Genomic DNA, 18,465 nt, shown 5'->3' with positions numbered 1-18,465 from the left:
AAGACTGAATCAAACCCTACTGAAACTCAGTTTGCAATCTCTCCAGCTGCTGCATCTATTACATGTCTCACAAAGCACCTAGGCACTTCTGAAAATCCCCTTGGCTGCCTACCTACATCTTTGGGTGTCTACATCTCTTTAAAAATCTGGCCCCACATATTTGCCTAAGGTCACAGAGGAAGACTGTAGCGGAGTAAGGAACTGAGCTGGGGTTTTTAGACTCACAAGCTAGTGCCCTCAACCACTGTTCCCCACTTCCTCTCTTAGGGCTGGGGAACACCACCAACCAAAGACTTCTATAGAAATCAATAGTGTGACCTACTGGAGGCTTTTAGAATAGGTTGGACAAACACCTGCCAGGACTGGTCTAGGTTTACTTAGTCCTGCCTCAGCATGGGGGGCTGGACTGGAGGGCTTCTAAAGGGCTTCCTGTCCTACATTTCTACGCTAAATGGTATTTTTTTAAAGGGGTGGCTGGATTATGTATCCTAGCTGAAATATGGCCCAAGCTGTGAAAGGTCCATATTGTGCAGGTCTAGGTGTTAGTGATCTAACAGTTCCTTAGTCCAGTGCCAATACCAACAATTAGCAACATCAAAATAATGGCAATCCCACCCCTCCACTAACTATGAAATGGTTTACATTTATTTGTGTTTTGATAAACCATACAAACTACTGAACAGATGTTCCTTAAACTGTCAAACAAAGAATAATCCATCTTGTCAGTTAGAGACGTTTGTTTAGTCAGGCCCTGCCCTGGATGATTTTTCAGTGAGTTGCAATCCAATGGGGATCATGCTCTTTGAGACCCTGAATACAGAAGTTATGGAGAGAGAATTTTAAGGCCTTTATTGATTCTTGCTCCCAGGGATGTGCTGGGAAGGGAGAGGGGCAAGAAAATATGATTTGGGCTCTAACTGCTGATCAGAGACATTGCAATATCCTCATCTAGGATCCAATCCAAAGACTAACTGAAGACAATGGAAAGACTCCCATTGACTTCAGTGGGGAGTGAATTAGTCTCCTACTTACCAGGTGGTTACATTCATACATTTTTAAGCCAATCAAAATGCAGATTTGCCAAAAGATATGACCTGTGTTCCTTAACCCCTGGTTCTATAGATGCACACATAGACAGAGTACACTGTTTTAAGATGGCTAGGTCACTTTCAAAGCTGGATAAATCCAGACAGATGCTGCTTCTTTTGATCTAAATTAGACAGCTGTAAGGCACTTCAGTGGTCAGTAGGGGTGGGCAAGGGTAGCAGACCCATTCAGTTTAAAGACTTGGTCTTAGACGTAGTCTCTAACGACCTTGTTGGACCATGTTAAAGCACCATACTGAATGACTTGCTTGGTGGAGCAGCAACGCTGCAGCAGATGTCCAGTTAGTTTCCCAGTTTCATCTCAGTCCCGTTGACGAGCCAAACCAAGTGGAAGCAAAGTGCCAGGAATCCCGTGCCCAGGAGGTCACCCAGGGCAGTGAGGTAGGGGATGGAGAAGTTGTCTGGATCCAGGGCCTTCCTCCATACCAGTCGCACAATTAGATCAGCCATGTAGAGCAGGATTCCCACCTGTCCAGAGAGAAGACAGACCCAGCGGTCAGTGAGTGACAGGCATGCAGCAGGAATATGGTACCTATTGCTAGAATACACTGTCATTGTGATGGAGGGATGGAGTTCCTGCTGCCAATGAAGACAATGGCAGATGTAAGTGTGAGCAGGATTGGGCCTAAAAAATGTAGGGAAAAACAATGGGCCAGCCCGCAGAAGGTAACTTCTGTAGGCAGAGATTTTATGCTTCTCTTTTACATTAGCGATTCGGGTCTTGTCTACCTCGTTTTTCCTGGCAATCTCCCTGGTACCAACTGGAGATCTAGTAGGTTTTTAAACACATCAAAGATACCAAGCAAGTGAACCCCTGAGCCACTGAAAAGAGAAGTGATTTTTATCTAGATTATTTAAAAATCTTTGTGGTTTTATTTGTTTTTCATTCACATTTAACTCAAAATCCTGATAACCAGCTGGAGGAAAAGCTTTTGTTAACGATTAAAGACTGCCTTTTTAATTCAATTAAATATTGAGAGAGTTCTCCCACTCCGTATCTCTAGGTCCTCCAAGGGACATCTCAGCCTATCAGGGACCACAAGACTGGGCATTTCTAAAGGGAATAAACCAAGCAGGAAAAAATACCAAGCAGAACTCTCCTCCCCCTGCATCGTTTCCTAGTCTTCATAGATTACAAAGCAACTAAAAAGAGCACAAGCCTAGTATTTCCTTCACTACTGGGTCCCCTAGAAATCAGCTGTGATGTTGCTGAGATTCCATTATCAGTGCTGTAATTTAGTGCATGAATTTTCATATTTGGCTCTGACTGTGGGAATGGTTTTACCATGGTGGATATGCAGAATAGCAAGCTTTTTTTTTTTTTTTAAAAAAAACACAACTTCAATTGTGGTGTTGGGGTTGTGTGTCATATAATCACAGGCAGAGGATGGCAAAGCTGAGCCAATTGTTTACACGTGCGAAGAATTCACACAGGCTGCAAGCCTGATTGTAAAGGGAAGCAAAAGGAGGACCACAATCTTTTACCTGCAAGCGTGTAGAATGACTCATTGAAAAGGGCAAATGAACCAAGAGAATCAGTGAGTTTAAGTGACAGCGACGTGTCTGCGAGTAGGACAATGAAGTATGTGAATGGGGAAGGCAGAACAGTGAAAGGATAAAGGGGCAAAGGCAGAACAGATCGAACTGGCGGTCTGAGGTCTATGTGTGGCTGTTATTTTTGAATGCGGGATCTCTCACCATTTGAGGCCTCTTGGTGCTTGGTTTTCTCCTTGCTAAATGTGGCTCTATCTCACAGAGTCCAGTTCCCCCAGCCCACAGATTTCCACTTTGGCATGTGAAATCCGCCTTGCAGAATTATCATGGAAATTTACCAGTCTAGCACAAAATCTGCTCATTTGCCTTTCGCTGTGACGACCAGCAATAACGGGAGAGAGGGGGAACAAACAAACTACACATAGTTATTTGCCCACTAAATATATTACTGCTGCAGTGGGACAAAGAGAACTACATGAGCCTGTACGATGTACCCAGCATCTGGTACAGGGATGCTCCTGCCACTAATAATTCCTGGGATTATGGCGACTGGGTGAGGATGGCGGTGGGAAGCGACTGGGACTATGGGACAGCGATTGGGATTTTCATTGCTGGCTGATAGATTACCCTCAGCTCAGCCGGGCTCTTTTTATTACCTGCAGCAAAGCAGCAGTCAGATAAAAGATCACAAAAGTGAAGGTGATGGCTGTGTGCCCGCCCTGCAGGAGGCGAATGGCGTACAGGAACACCAGGTGTCCAGGGATAACCAGCAGGAACAGGACGCGGGCTGACTTGGAATTCACCCCTGCAGAGAACACATGTATTAAAATGAACCAGAGCGGTTCCTGCTTGAGGGGGAAAGAAGCATGAAGCTGTACATCTTTCAATGACCACAGACATATTTGTGGATGTTAAATACCATTGCCAGGGGAGTAGGAGAGAGACATGGACTGTTGACAACTCATTTCTGAAGGATACTCAGTTCCTTATATAACATTAGGGATCGTGAGTAACTATCTAGTTGTTTCATCCACCCCTCTGGATCCCTCTTCTCACACCCTATAAAGTATTTCTGGGACTGCCCCCAGCAGCTTTTTCTGGCATTAACCTCATAATAAAACCATGTTCTACATACATACTCAGCTCCCTGATTCTCTCCTGATCCTCTTCCCACAGCTGTTCCATTCAGTTATCCTACGCAGTTCCGGTCCCCACTCAGCTCCTGCTATGAATCACCGTGATCTAGCTCTGACTCTGCCCTATCATCAGTGCACAGACTTCCAGCGGAAAAGCAACATGAGCCAGTCATCTAAAAGTAACAGACCAGATTCGGATTTTGCTTGTGTCAATGTAACTCCATTGCCTTGATTAGAGCTACTCCTGATTTTCCCAGCATGAGCGAGATCAGAATCGGCCCCACTATGTGCTTCAGTCTGCTACTAATTCATGCACTGGGGCATCTAGGACGGCCCCAGTTACAATGAGCGACTCTCCATGAGAGTGAATTTGAAGTTTCTTTTCAAATGATTTGTTGCCAGTGACAGATACTTTGGAGGCCAATGTTCCCTGTCCATCCACAGAGCAAGTACAGCACAGGCAGTAGGAACAAGCTTCCCTCAACCTGCCCTTTGCCAAGGTACCTCAACCCTGCCCTGGAGGTTCCACCCCTCAGGAAGGAAGAGGAGCTCAATCTCCACAATCCATTCGGTCCTTAGCCAGCCAGGGTGACAAAGGGCTCTCTACGTGGGAGGATAGGTTTCGTGATGTGCACACCTAGGGTTCATTGTCTACCTGACATGAAGAACGTAGTGCATGGATTGGGCCAGTTCGGCCTCATCTTGTAGGGCAGGACTCCAGGCATGCTCCAGAAGTGCAGGAATGTGGAGATGCGGCTGGCTTGGATGGCTACCAGATTCCCACCAACACCTGCAAGTGAAAAATGCAACAATCCCATAAGCCTCTCTCCTAGTGGCAGCAAGTAGCACATACGATGCATTGGTCTATAGGGACTTAGCAGAAGGTTGGTCAACCTGCATCTGCTCAGATGTGCAGCGGGCATGGTGGTTAAGGAAAGATCAACCCAAACCCATGTGTCATTGTGGTGCTGTTTTATTCACATGCTAGGAACAGTCACAAAAATCACAGCAAGAGGAAAGTTCAGATGAATGTCTCTTTTTGGTGGTTTTATATAAAACATTCTCCCCTGGACCTTCTGCTTGCTATGACAAGTCAAATGTTGCATGATCTCCAGCCGGCATGAACTGATCTCTGGGAAACACCTGGTGCAAACAGCCGGTGCAAAGGCAGCTGCTGCTCTCAGTTCTGCTTCTCGGAGGGACAGCTAGAGAGTCACAAATCACAAGTGAAACAGACAGTGATCATCCTGTTCATTTGGAAGCACCTGACACACTTACTAAGTGAGAAAGAATCAGATGAGAATGAATCAGCCCTAACCGTGTTGGTTAATTAAAAGGTAATTAGTACCTTCCCAATTGTTTAATTCTGGCAAACATGAAATAGCAGCTACATTCTCCATTAGACCACTGACAATATTCTGGGGAGCAATCCTGCACTGCCTATGGGTCTGTATGTACCTGTGTGTGGTAGAGGGAATGGGATGTACTGGATAAAATAATAATGAGCTAAATCCTGAAGCTTTACTTGTTTCTTTTCTCAGGCACTCTCTCTCTCTCTCTCACTGAAGGTGAAATCTGCCAGAGTGAAAACCGAGTAAAGTCTTCAGGACCTGATCCAAAAATAGTATGACCTAAAAGGTGATATTTGCAAACTGACTCCCTGAAAGTGAACCCTCAAACTGTTCCTGGGCATCTTTGCCCATGCAAACAGGGAGTGCACCAAAACAGGGGCATGCTTAATTCTGCAGATGATTTTGGGCCAATAAAATTTTCTCTCTGACATCTAGCAATCTGTGAGAGCTTTTATGAGCTCTGATCAATGGAATAGTTTTGATTTGATTTCCTAATGTAGCTTTTTGGCTGATAGCACTGGAAAAGGTTTGTCATAAAGGGTGTGTCTACACTGCAAAGTAAGATCAGAGTTAATAGAACCTGAGTTAGCAGACCTTGGGTTTGTTAATCTAGGGCTTGAACATCTACACTCATTTGTAACCCCAGGTTAGGAATTGCTGAACCCTGGGTCCCAGCCTGGAGCTCCAACATCTACCCTGCATTATGCAGCCTCGAGTCCAACCACCCATATCCCAGGCTTTGTCTACACTATGTGGGAAAGTTGATCTAACCTACACAATTTGAGTAGTGTAACTCAAGTCGACGTAGCTTAGATCTACTTACCACGGGGTCCACACTACGCGATGTTGACTGGAGACGCTCTCCCGTCGACTCCCCTTACTCGTCTCGTTCCGGTGGAGTACAGGAGTCGACGGGAAAATGATCCGCCAAAAGATGGCCACTCCTGCTCTTTGTGTAGCATGGGAAAAACTGATTGTCCACCAAACTTGACTGTCCAAAGGACAAAGAAAGTTGGCCCATGGGACTGTGGAATACTTTTGGTGGACTCCAAGAGCACAAGTCCAGTGGGGCAGCATCTGCACTGCAAAACAATATGGTTTGAACCCTGGGTCCCAGCTTGACTCAGGCTGGGACCCTCCACGCCCGTGAGGTCGCGGGACCTGGGTCAGTGCGATTTGTGTGTAGTCAGAAGCAGGGTTAGGCTTGAGCCTAAATTCGAACCTTGGACTTACATTGCAGATAGACAGATTTAGCAAGACATCTTGTTGGTATTAGAATCACTGCAATTTAAAGAGCTGCTAGACGACAAAATGCTTTGCAGATGGAACAATGCTGTAATTTCTTAATGAATGTTGGTTTCCTCTAGAATGAGTCTAACTTGCATTAAACATTATATCAGAAAAAGATCAATCCAAAAGCCCAGGTTGTTTCCACAGTTGGCTAACCTTGATCATCAACGTGTATCAGAAGCTTGAACTGATTGCACAGCTCAGACTGTTGATTTGGGATTGGAAGGAAAAGGGTTTTATTGGGATATTTTGCAATGACTGAAAGCTCATGAAACTCAGGGTATGTCCACAGTGCAATTAAAAACCCACAGCTGCCCCTGTGCTCGTGGTGCTTGGGCTAATAGGCTGTTTAATTGCAGTGTAAATGTTCGGGCTAAGGCTGCAGCTCAAGACCTGGGACCCTCCCACCTCACAGGGACTCAGAACCTGGACTCCAACCTGAGCCCAAATGTCTACACCGCAATTAAAGAGCCCCTTAGTCGAGCCCCAAGAGCCCAAGTCAGCTGGCATCGTCAGTCGCAGGTGTCTAATTGTGGTGTAGACAAGCTAACAGCAGATGTAGTCGGCTGGTGTTATGCAGGCTTCCTCCCCACAGCTCTGCCAATACACCTCAATCCTGACCTGCAGCACCCCTGCTATTCCACTCCAGAGCCTCTCCCGATCTGAGGGTATGTCTACACTGCAGTCAGAGGTACAACTGCAGCTCCGTTTGGCATACTCACACTAGTTTTAACCTAGCTAGCATGGCTCAAAATAGCAGTGATTGGCACAGACCCCAGCGCAAGCTAGGAGCGTGAGCACATACCCAGGGTTCTGGGCTCGTACAGCCCACACCACTGCGTCTTCACTGCTATTTTTAGCCACACTATCTAGATTACAGCTAGTCTGGGTATATCTATACAAGCTGCAATCACACCTCTGACTGCACTGCAGACATAACCTGAAACTGCCAATTGTTCTGCAATGTGTGACGTGGATAAAGAAAAAACCAGACGAGACCACCAGTCTCATTTTCTTTGGTAACATAAGCTGGCATGTGAACCCAGCCCTCTGGAGATGAAAGGACAAAAACATAACCCCCCTCAACCTACCATTAATCACAGGTGTAAAAACCGCCATGCCTTCGAAGTTTGGGTCAGTTACAGTTTTGTCCAAGATCAGCCCACCAATGCTGTTAAAAATGACACAAAATAAAAGCTTATTATCTATCATCTGTTACCAGGCGCAGAATACAGAGACTGAGACAAGGACTAACTATCCTTTTTGTTCTGTGTTAGTACAGCACCTAACACAAAGGGTTCTTGATCCACGACTTGGGTTCCTAAGTGCTACCACAATACCAATAATAATGACAGTTATACAGGTTGCATTTGACTATGCAGCAGATATGTTTGTTTTATGGAAGACATTGATCCATCAAAGCGCCTCTAACAATGACAGGTCCTGAGACCAGAGAATTTAAAACCATGTCACTATAAATCATCACTGGAATCTCAGACAGGCAGAATATTTTTTTGGGGGGGGGGGAAGGAGGACACTGTCCTGGATCTTCAATTAGGCTGACTGTTATTCCCTGAAAGAGAAAAAGATGTTTGCAGGGTGTGGAGTGAGAAGGGTGATTCCTAGGTTTACCTGCTGATGCTCATTGCAACAATCACCGGCTGCCATCCAGACTTCAGGATCTCAGCAATAGACGGACTTTGCTTGGCAATAGCAACCCAAAGAGGAATCATGATAATAAACACAGTGCAGATCAAAGGCGAAAGGTATTTCACATCTGGCATGGAAAAGAAATTCGAAGTTAAATTCAATTTACATGCTCCAACTCCATAAGAGTGTAAAATCTGACTGGACACCACCATTACATTCTTGACTGACTGAAAGAAAGGAAGCAGTGCTTGGGACTGAAGTCTTCATGTTGCAAGATATAAATCACATCATCCAGGATATTTTTTTCCCCCCCACAGTCCATAATTCATCTCCGAAACTCACCAGCACAGGACAGTACGAAGGCCAAGAGATTAGGAGGATTCAAATCAAGTTAGATAGATATGAATCAGGACGTCCACACCATTTCATTAGACTGGGTAGAAATGTATATGGGATATAAACCCTTTTATTTCAGGGATAAGTCAACCACTAACTTGCTGGGGCTAAGAAGAAAGTTTTCCTGTGGGCAACTTATTCCATAAATAGATATGAGGGGGCATCTCACCCCTTCCTCTGAACCATCTGGCACTGGCTATTGCTGATACCAGGGCAGCAGACTAGATGGACAACTGCTGTTTTCTGATGCTCCATACATCAGACAGCTGAGGGGCAGGATTTTTACTTGCTGGTTTACGTTCATTTCTATTAGCTACATTTCCCTTTGGCAGCAGCAAAACCTTGAAACGACCTTCAGAAGCAAATGGCACTTAAAAAATGCTGCCCTACAAGAAAACAAACATGACTCAGCACCAGAAACACCTTCAAGAGATGGGGATTGTGCCAGGCCTTTTGATATGCTAATAATTGTCTATAGGGCTTCTCCATCTGCTCTCTGTATTAAGTCCAAAGCTGGGCATGCTGCAACACAGTTTTTGCAGGTTTTCTGATACATAACGCAAGCTTGATACATTTCTAACCTAAGGTCCTGACAATATCTTTGGGAAAATGCATGTAAGACACCATTAACTTTCTTAGGCCACGTCTACACTACCTGCCGGATCGGCAGGTAGTGATCAATCTATCAGGGATCGATTTATTGTGTCTAGTGTAGACGCGATAAATCGATCCCCAGTCGGTCTGCCCTCGACTCCGGAACTCCACCGGGGCGAGAGGCGGAAGCGGAGTCGACGGGGGAGTGGTGGCCGTCGATCCCGCCCCGTGAGGACGCGAAGTAAGTGATTCTAAGTCAATCTAAGATGTGTCAACTTCAGCTACGCTATTCTCGTAGCTGAAGTGGTATCTTAGATCGATCCCCCCCCATAGTGTAGACCAGGCCTTAGAATAGTATCTTATCATTATGAAAGCTTTTTTACACAGGGAGGTACTTATCATAGTACACTTCCCCCACCACTGAAATGCAGCCTCTTCTGGGGTGCAAATGGCAGCTGTTTAACAGTGCACAGCACCCCCTCAAGCCAGTTAGGACAGGAAGCAAAGACGCACAATGGGACATCCAACCGAGTCAGATGCTAAATATCCCCTTGCTCTTTTGGGCATTTGGCAATTAGCTTAATTTTAAACCCCACACATACAGGATGTTCACATCTATAACATACGATCCAAAGCCCACTGTAATCAATGAAAAGATTCCCTTTAGAATCTGTATGTCAGGCCTTTGGACCCAGTTCTGTCACCCTTACTCAGGAGTAGTATCTTACTAAGCAAGCAGTCCATTGATTATTACTTGTTGAGTGAAATACTATTCAGCGCAAGGAAGGGTAGTGTAATCAGCCCCGAAGTATTTAGAACTGGAAGGAGACACATTGATTTTAATCGATTATAAAACACTGTACTGGAACGAAAGCATTATACCTCAGGGGGAAAATGTAACTTTCAAAGGCATGTAACATTCTGGGCCTTCTAGGACTCATCAGTGTCCTTAAGAGAATATATTTCTCTGATCAAGGGTCACACACCCTATCCCACTTCCCTCTCACCTCCATTGAAATACAGAAGAGTTTGGAAACCTGGGAATTATGAAAACCCACCAATTGGGTGATGTCACACTAGTGACTGACACAATGTAACCAATCTTCTGCCAGAGCACTGCTGAATAAAACTCCATCAGAATTTATGCCCTCTCCAGCCAGTCTACTCAGCTGCAATGATAGCCCCCTAAATTCATGGCTGCTCATTACTCTATTTGTACACTAGGGTATATGTTATCACCTTATTCTAGAATGCAGTCCCGGAGAGAGATTACTGGAGGTGGAGATGCAGAAGGCCAAGCCAGTTTTGCATAGGTAGATGGCACGGCATCTTGGGGAACTGCACACTGAATAAATACATTTCTAAAGCATAGGAGAACTAGAATGAAAGGACTATTGGACCTCCCCCAGCCTCTTTCTCTCTGGGATATGGATTCAATTGTTCTTCTATTTGTAGGCACGTGGAATAAGTTATTGGAATAGGGAAAAGCTGTCACACTCACCATTTCTGCTCTCAGTTTTCAGTGAAACTTTGGGTTTAATTGTTACAAGCTTTTTATTTTTTAAAAACATCCTCAACAGATTTAAAAAAAAAAAAACAACCCAACCCTGAACCTTTTCTCTTTCTAGGTCAGGCCCATGGTACTTTGCTTAGCAATTTTCAAACATCAATTAAAGCATAAATCACATTTCTCCCCTGTTCCAAAAATGTACTGTGTGTTTTCCAGGCTATATAGAAGAAGCAGTTCACGTGCCAAGGTTTTTAGCCAATTTGTCACCTCTAGGATTATGTCTACACAGCAAAGAAACACCTGTGGCTGGCCCGAGCCAGCTGACTCAGGCTTTCAGGGCTCGGGCTGTGGGGCTGTTTCATTGCTGGGTAGACTCCCTCCCACCTTGCAGGGTCCTAGAGCCTGAGGCCAGACGTCTACAAAGCAGTGAAAGAGCCATGCAGCTCAAGCCTCGCAAGCCTGAGTCAGATGGCACGGATCAGCCGAGGGTGTCTAGCTGCTGTGTAGACATACCCTCAGGGCATGGTTAACATAGAAGTCACAGCACCGGCCTAAAGACGGTCTCTTAGGAGAATATATTCTCTCCCCCATTCCAAGATGATGATAATGCTTTGTGCTCACAGAGGATTGGAAACATCAGCTAAGCCTCACAATAGCCTTATGAGGCGGGGAGCATTATTCCCATTTACACGTGGGGGTGCAAAGGCAAAGAGCATAAGTGACTCGGCCAGTGTTGCAGTGAGTTAGTGACAGATGCAGGACTAGAACCCAGGTGTCCTGAATCCCAGTCTTCTGCTCTAACCACTGGACAACATTATTTCCATTCCACTGAATGGTCCCAAACCCCTTTCAATAGACCGGACAGTCATAGCCTTTTCCATCTCTATCTCCCACCTCCACAGCCCTACAAGACCACTCCCTGTTGTAATGCTGTGTCCAGTCTAGCTTCAACATTTCCAGGAATGTGGATGCTTCCCTTCCACAACTGAACAGCTCTCCCTATCAGGACAGTTGAGCCGCAGAGACTCTGCTATGTACCTTACCTATGTATTTAAAGAGGGTGCTGCTGATTCCTGCTAGCAGAGAAAGGGTTATCAAATCTCCAAGGCTCGCTGCTATGGGAGTGGCAACATTGTCTGGGTTTATCCCCACCTTCCTCGCACCGATGATCACGCCGATCATCACCAGACCTAGAGAAGACACAGATCAGGGATTCAGACACAGAGGATGATGCTGGTTTTTGTGTTGGCACCACTGCTCCACACTGTGCCAAGGGCTGCACTGGTTCCCGGATGGCCCATGGTACCTTAAAGTTGCCTTTGCCCATCACTTGGTGCAGCATCCAAATGGAGTTTAGTCACACTCAGGAAATGGGCGCAGTGTTCTCACTGTACCAAAGAACATGGCTCTGCCACAGGCCCATGCACAACAAAGCAAACACCATGGCTCAGTGCAGATACCACTGAATGGCCCAAATGTAGATGCTTTCATCCCTGTCAGATAGTCTCTACTGGCTTGAAGTGGGACAGGAACAAAGCACATTCATAGATATGCACACAGTGGGTACTCAAGACCAGGCAGAACTAGCAGGGGACTAGAGAGGTGCCATTCTCTGGGGGTCACATCTAGATTCCACAGCACAAAGGCATTTTCCAGAACAATACTCAGTATTATTCAGAGTTTTTTTTACTTGCTTTTGAATTCTTAAGTGGCATGGGGCTGCCATTGCAGGTCATAAGCCAACTCCATATCCCCAGCATAAGGGTCTTGGCTGGGCATCTGTTTCCCCCAGCGATCCCTGGCTGCCAGAACAGCTGCTTGGGGACCACAGCTGTCTGCGCTGCTCTAATTTACAATGTGGCCTGGAGCCTGGACAGCTTCAGGATCAAGGGGGTATAAAGTAGCTTCTAGCAACGTACACACCCCCATCCTGAGGTGTGCTAAGCAAAATTCAGCTGCAGCTCAGGATCTGGGGCACAGTCTCTTGCTGGTTAGTGAGGGTGGAATTTTGGCTTATTAATATAAACACCAAAGGCCAGGTGAGAGTCAGACTCTGAGAACAAGAGAGCGTCCTGCTATGGCAGTGCAAACAAGAACAGAGCGCAGCAAAATGCTTTGGAGAGTCACAGCAGCAACAACAGTTCATTTTACTTTACTTGGGAAAATGAGACCTTGGCAGAGATCAGACAAAACTCTTATCTGTGGGCAAGTCAACTGACAGACACGTTTACCAGCCTGACTCGAGTGTTTTGTGAGTGTTCAGGGCAGCAGCTGATCTCCAGCCTCCAAAACAAGCCCAGATCCAATGTTCTTAGAGCCTCCCATGGCATTCTGTCCTCTGCCACTGCCCCGAGGCACCCTGCTGACCACTGTTGGCATGGCGTGGGGGACGCAGGCCAGGAAAGGAGAATACTCTCTGGCTCAGAAACCTGTGTCTGCCCACAAAGGCCTGCGAGGGCTGAATCTCCATGTGTGCTTGGAACATACTCCACTCTTCCGAACACCACACCTCCAGACAACAGCTCACACACATGCACACGCAAGTCCCTCCCCTCTAACACGTGCACACAATGCACCCCCAAAACACCTTCCCCCCGACACAAATCACCTGGCTCCCTTCGATGCACAAACACAACCTGCTTCCTTAACTGCACATGTCCACACAACAGCGACTTGTCACCGTAGCTAGGAAAGACCTTAACATTAGCTGAAGGTGTGTCAGCAAAGTCCTTCCTTTTTACATCCAGTCAATTCTTTGGGGGAACAGAGGTTAATAAAAGCTGTGAGGTTTTTATAAACTTCTGAGAAGTTGTCTAGTGCTCCTCAGCACAAGCACCTCTGTTGTTCTTGGACTCTGGCCTGGGTACATCTGTATGCTCTGACTTATCCTCTTTTTCTTAGAAGACGCCATGTGTGCAAGGCTACTGCATAGGGTTGCCAGTTTTAGCTGGATGTATTCCTGGAGGTTTTGTCACATGACAATCTTTAATTAAAGATTAAGCTTTAATTCCTGGAGACTCCAAGACAATCCTGGAGGGTTGGCAACCCTTGATACACAACACATTGCTGCCCACTCACTCACTCACTAATAAGGATTTCATGCTGCTCTCTTGTGGCAGATGTGTGAATTCCTACTTTTCCCTTTAACCAGACCCTCCTTATAATGACATCATTGTGGAACGGCCTGCCAAGAACTCAGCTCTGATTATCTTCATTTCACAGAGAGGGCCATGCAGATAGAGAAGTGAAGTGATTTGTCCAAGTTCAAAAAGTGAATCAGAGACATAGCCAGGAATAGAACTCAAGAGTGCTGACTCCCATCCCCATGCTTTAAACACTCGATCATATTAATCTACCAATGACCTTCCGTAAGGAAAGGGACAGCTTTGACAGTCATTTCCCATCCCTTGTCAAAAGCATACCATATTTCCCTAGATCGGCATGCTCTTAGAGAGAAGTGTGTGTGTGTGAGAGATGCTGTAAAAGAGCAGTGTGTGTATGCATACAGTACCCTTTATACTTCAGATAAACCAGGGCATTTTGCAGTGTGGTACCAGTGTGGTACGCACGTCCTGGCAGCACAGTGGTTACAACATCCACTCTGCACTTAGTCGTCACTCAGACTCAGCCCTGAGTGTTACAGGCAATCTTACTGCAAGATGGAGCACCCAGAGCTTTTGGATGGACACTTTTGTGTGTTAATCAGTGAACTGCATTACTGGCTGCCTGGAACACTGGGCTTTGGATCTGCTCAAAGATCTTCCCTGGGGTCTTCAAAATGATATATGATTGGCCACCAATGAGAAACAGGAAGGGACTCCTCTGAAGAATGGAGCTTTTAACATAGAGCACCCCTTGCTGCTGCCCTGCAGCTCCTGCAGCAGGAATGAGCCCCAGCCCTAACTGGTCTGAAGAGAATCCCAGTGGGGGAGGAGTGTCTGAACTTTCAGAGCACTGGGAACACACTGAATTTCTTTTCTGACTTTAAAACAAAAATGTGTGTGAGAGTTTAGAGTGGATGGATGGTGCCAGCTGTTTGAGGACTGGCACTGGGGGAAGATCAAATGAATGGCCCACCCTTTGGGTGAGGGAGAGGCCACAGAACCCAGAAATCAACAGATCATGGGACAAAAATGAACAAACAGGGACGGGGGTGCAGAACAGAGACACAAAACAAGGGAATTTAAAGGGACATGGAGCGGAGGAGAGCAGACAACACCCGCAGCTCAAAGAAGGCATTCAAGGAGTCAGTAGACACCACCCATGAGAATTTTGTGCAGATGTGTGTGCATGAATGAGGAACCCAAAAAAGGCCCCAAAGTCACAGCGAACCCGCACATTCAACATTCTTCTCTTGGATTGATGGATGGCACCACCTTGGCCAGTGCCAGGAGGAGGCTGATGAGGTGGTTTCTGGACTGTCCCTGGAGACTGAAGTCTTCTCTTCACATGAGAGGTACAGCATGGATGAAGCAGGGCAAGCTCACCCCATCACACCTTGCCCCCTAACTAGGGGTGCGAGGGGAGATCTCACTCGATGGTGCATTCAGTCCTTGGCCTCCCTAAGTGTCAGTTTGTGGTGGGGATTTTAATAATCCAGTAATATTTTGGGATTTGGCTGCGTGTCCACTGGAAGTTCCACCAAGACCCCAAAATCGTTTCATGTCAGCTACTGAACAGTGTCCCAGATGGGAAAGGAGCAAACAGTTCATGGAGAGCAGATGTGCATGGAAAGGGTGGTTTCTCACTGGCCCAAATTATCGGGTGTGATGGGGTTAACGAGACTCACCTAGGGAGAGCGCAGCTATGAACGCTGTAGTCACGCTGCTCGCACAGAGCACTGCAGCCTGATTCAGCTCCACGTGCCCCTTTGAGATCGCTCCCAGGATGACAGCAGCTATGGCAGCCAGCAGCCCCACTACAATGGCCTGTACCTGTTGGGCAAAAATCAGCTGGTAGGCAGTGTTCCATGTGGGGTCAGTTACCCTGAACACATACACAGGAGACTGCAATCCCCTTCATCACCACCAGCGTGGCACTAATAAGACATGGGGATCATTCCACCCCACATTCAGGAAACTGCACCCCTGAAAGCCAAACTCCAGCTGAATTCCTCTAAGAGAAAATCCCAATTCCATCAGAACACTCACTATAGAATGTAACGAGACGGAACAGCCTGGGAGGGCAGTTTAGCAAAAGAAAGGAGCCTTTTCCAGCTCCAGCTGGAGCCGCCTACCTGAATCAGGGCTAAATTGCAGGTGGCCATTTTCCACTGTTCCTGGGTATCATCCATCTGTCCAGTGTTAGCCTGGAAATCAAGAGAGAATGTGAAAGGCTTGTTGCTCCGGTGGCACTGGCAAGAGGGTTTCACTTGGACCCTCTAGGAGAGAGTAACCTAATGTCAGCATGATGAAAGATGCTAGCCAGTGTCCCCAGTCTTCCTCACTTCCCCCTCTCTTATTAATGAGAATCCCCCTGCCCTAGCCTCTGAAGAGCGGAGTTAGGCTCTTGTCTCTTGCAGGTGGGGTACGATATCAGCAGACACGCTGGGCCAGACTTTCAAAGGCAGGTACCTGACCTGTGTGCACTGTGTCTGTAGGAGCCGATCCCAAGTGTGCGCACCCACCTAGTGCCAACATCCCAGTGCAAGCTCTGCAGGTGCTACAGACGAGTGTGCAAATTCCAGGCTCACAGCTCAGGTGCCTGCTTTTTAAAACACTGATGTACAGTGTCAGAAGCTCAGTGCTGCCAAGAGACGGAAATATGCTCAGAAGCATTACATGGTTTAGATACTTCTTCCAGATACAGGAGGCTGAATGTGGCCTTTGACAGAGCCCAATAACTGTCTGGGCCCATCTCTACTGGTGCTGCTGATGGAAACTACTGGGGTGACTATGCTGTGCAAACTGAAGGGAAACGACACAATAAAAAAACAACGCAGCCTTCTTCCCACAAGGGAAAAAAATACCCTTCAGAATAAGGAAGGAGCAGGCTATAGATGCCAAATAGTATCTTCCATTTTCAGGCTACTCAGATTCCAGTCCAACCCTCGTCAGACTCAGGAGAGAAAACCTGTCACCTCGCTCACAGAGCACAGCTGAACCGTTACTATTTATTCCTTACAAGCGATTTTGTGGCCTGGCCTGTCTCAGGGGCAGACCTGCAGTAGGGGCATCCCACAAAGCAACAAAAGGACTCCTAAAGGACAGGTCACGCTGCTGCCAGAGGGGCTAGATCATGCCATGAGTTGCCAAAGCTACTAATGGTCCCAAGAAGTCTTGTGGGGACTTAGGGACATCCACACGCTGGTCTGCTGGAACAGCTCACTGCCAGGGATGGGAAGGAAAGCATCAGTACCCATAACCGTCAGTGGCCATAGGGGGAGACATCTCAGTAGTGCAGCCCACAGCTCAGCACTGGTAGCCACTGTGCGTACAGCCAATGTTCTCTTTGGTCTCTCTCAATTTTTGCAACACCCTCCACCACCGGCAACTGGACACATATGGATAAATCATCCTTTAAGAGGCGACCAGCTGCAGAATCGGGCATGAACCTTTTTTAACACTCTCCCCGCCTGACACACCTTGTTTCAGCTTAGCAGGGAAGGGGATGGGGTCTCTAATTCACACACACACACACACACACACACACACACACACGCAGAAGAGGATGGGGTCTTTGTTTCTCTCTCTCGGTCACACTCACACACACACGTGCGCGCATGTGCGAAAGTAGGACCTGTTGGTCAAAGGATTCCTTTCTGCTCAAACCCCGCACTCCCCCCAAAGCTTTTACACTTACAGCAGTAGAGAGTCTGGACGCCAGGGTCATTTCAAGGTTACCCTTCAAGCCAACCAGGGCAGGAACCAGGATAAAAACTTCTGTAATTGTCCGAAACACATCCCAGTGCTAAAAAGGAAGGCAACATGAAGAATGTTAACCTCATCTAATGCCATTTTGCCTAGATATGAGTTCTCCTTCCCTAGCTCATTTCTTGTCCTAAAACATAGGGCATGCACTGTGAACAACTGGTGTGCTCCAACTCAGAGGCAGCTGTAATTTGATGGTGCGTGAAACAATTTTTGAGTTTACAAAGTGTTCTCTGGGCAGATAGGTATTACACAAATAAGAGATATTATTAATGACTATTATTATCCAGAGTCGCAAATGTCAAGACAAAGAGATTTTGATCAGGGTATAAAAAATACTTGTGTGTTAGGGCTTAAGACAATCTCTATCTATTAGGAATTAGGATGAGACCTTCCTGGAAGCATCTTCCCACTCTGTGTTTCTGGATACTGAACTGGATGGACTGCAGGTCTAAACCAGTATGGCAATCCCCATATTCCGATAATTGCCTTGGAGTTGAGTTACATGAAGCTGATGTTTCAAACTGTGACATTCTATACAATCTGAAATCTCAACTACAGTAGAACCTCAGAGTTACGAACACCAGAGTTTCGAACTGACCAGTCAACTATACACCTTATTTGTAACCAAAAGTATGCAATCAGGTAGTAGCGGAGACCAAAAAAAAAAGAAGAAGAAGAAGAAGAAGAAGCAGCAGCAGAAACAGTACTCTGTGAAACAAAGTACTAAAAAAATAAAGGGAAAGCAGTATTTTTCTTCTGCTTAGTAAAGTTTCAGAGCTGTATTAAGTCAATATTCAGTTGTAAACTTTTAAAAGAACAACCAGAATGTTTTGTTCAGAGTTACGAACAACCCCCATTCCCAAGGTGTTGTTAACTCTGAGATTCTACTGTGGCTTCAGTGACTAATGCAGAAATAATGTGTAACTTATTTGAATATACTGCATGATACCTTTAAAGATAATGTCTGGCCATGCACTGAACTACTGTATGTTCAGGAGCTTAACAGAGTCATGCTGCAGCCAGAGGAGATCCTCTTAGAGAGAAGTGACACACCAGGCAAGCTTA

The 18,465-nt window shown here is 46.3% G+C and overlaps 1 protein-coding gene across 7 annotated transcripts in view; it reads right to left on the bottom strand.

The window, feature by feature from the left end:
• Positions 1-777: 777 nt before the first annotated feature.
• The window catches only part of SLC41A3 (solute carrier family 41 member 3), a 33,412-nt gene continuing 15,724 nt past the window's right edge, over positions 778-18,465 (bottom strand). For 6 of the 7 annotated variants that reach the window (XM_038410670.2, XM_038410669.2, XM_043519685.1 and 3 more), the window contains 9 exons: positions 17,330-17,437; positions 15,765-15,836; positions 15,318-15,462; positions 11,572-11,718; positions 8,011-8,155; positions 7,470-7,549; positions 4,392-4,526; positions 3,257-3,405; positions 778-1,574 (listed from right to left, as the gene is read on the bottom strand). In XM_038410670.2, the coding sequence (XP_038266598.1) occupies positions 1,389-1,574; positions 3,257-3,405; positions 4,392-4,526; positions 7,470-7,549; positions 8,011-8,155; positions 11,572-11,718; positions 15,318-15,462; positions 15,765-15,836; positions 17,330-17,437 (1,167 nt within the window). In that variant the 3' untranslated portion in view covers positions 778-1,388. Of the gene's footprint in view, positions 1,575-3,256; positions 3,406-4,391; positions 4,527-7,469; positions 7,550-8,010; positions 8,156-11,571; positions 11,719-15,317; positions 15,463-15,764; positions 15,837-16,101; positions 17,058-17,329; positions 17,438-18,465 lie in introns of those variants that run through there. The other variant, XM_043519686.1, reaches the window with a different exon arrangement.

Source organism: Dermochelys coriacea, chromosome 7, assembly GCF_009764565.3.
Source record: "Dermochelys coriacea isolate rDerCor1 chromosome 7, rDerCor1.pri.v4, whole genome shotgun sequence".
In the NCBI taxonomy this organism is placed as follows: domain Eukaryota; kingdom Metazoa; phylum Chordata; order Testudines; family Dermochelyidae; genus Dermochelys; species Dermochelys coriacea.
The sequence above is the reverse complement of the archived record's forward strand: the minus strand, read 5'-3'. Positions and strand labels throughout refer to the sequence as shown.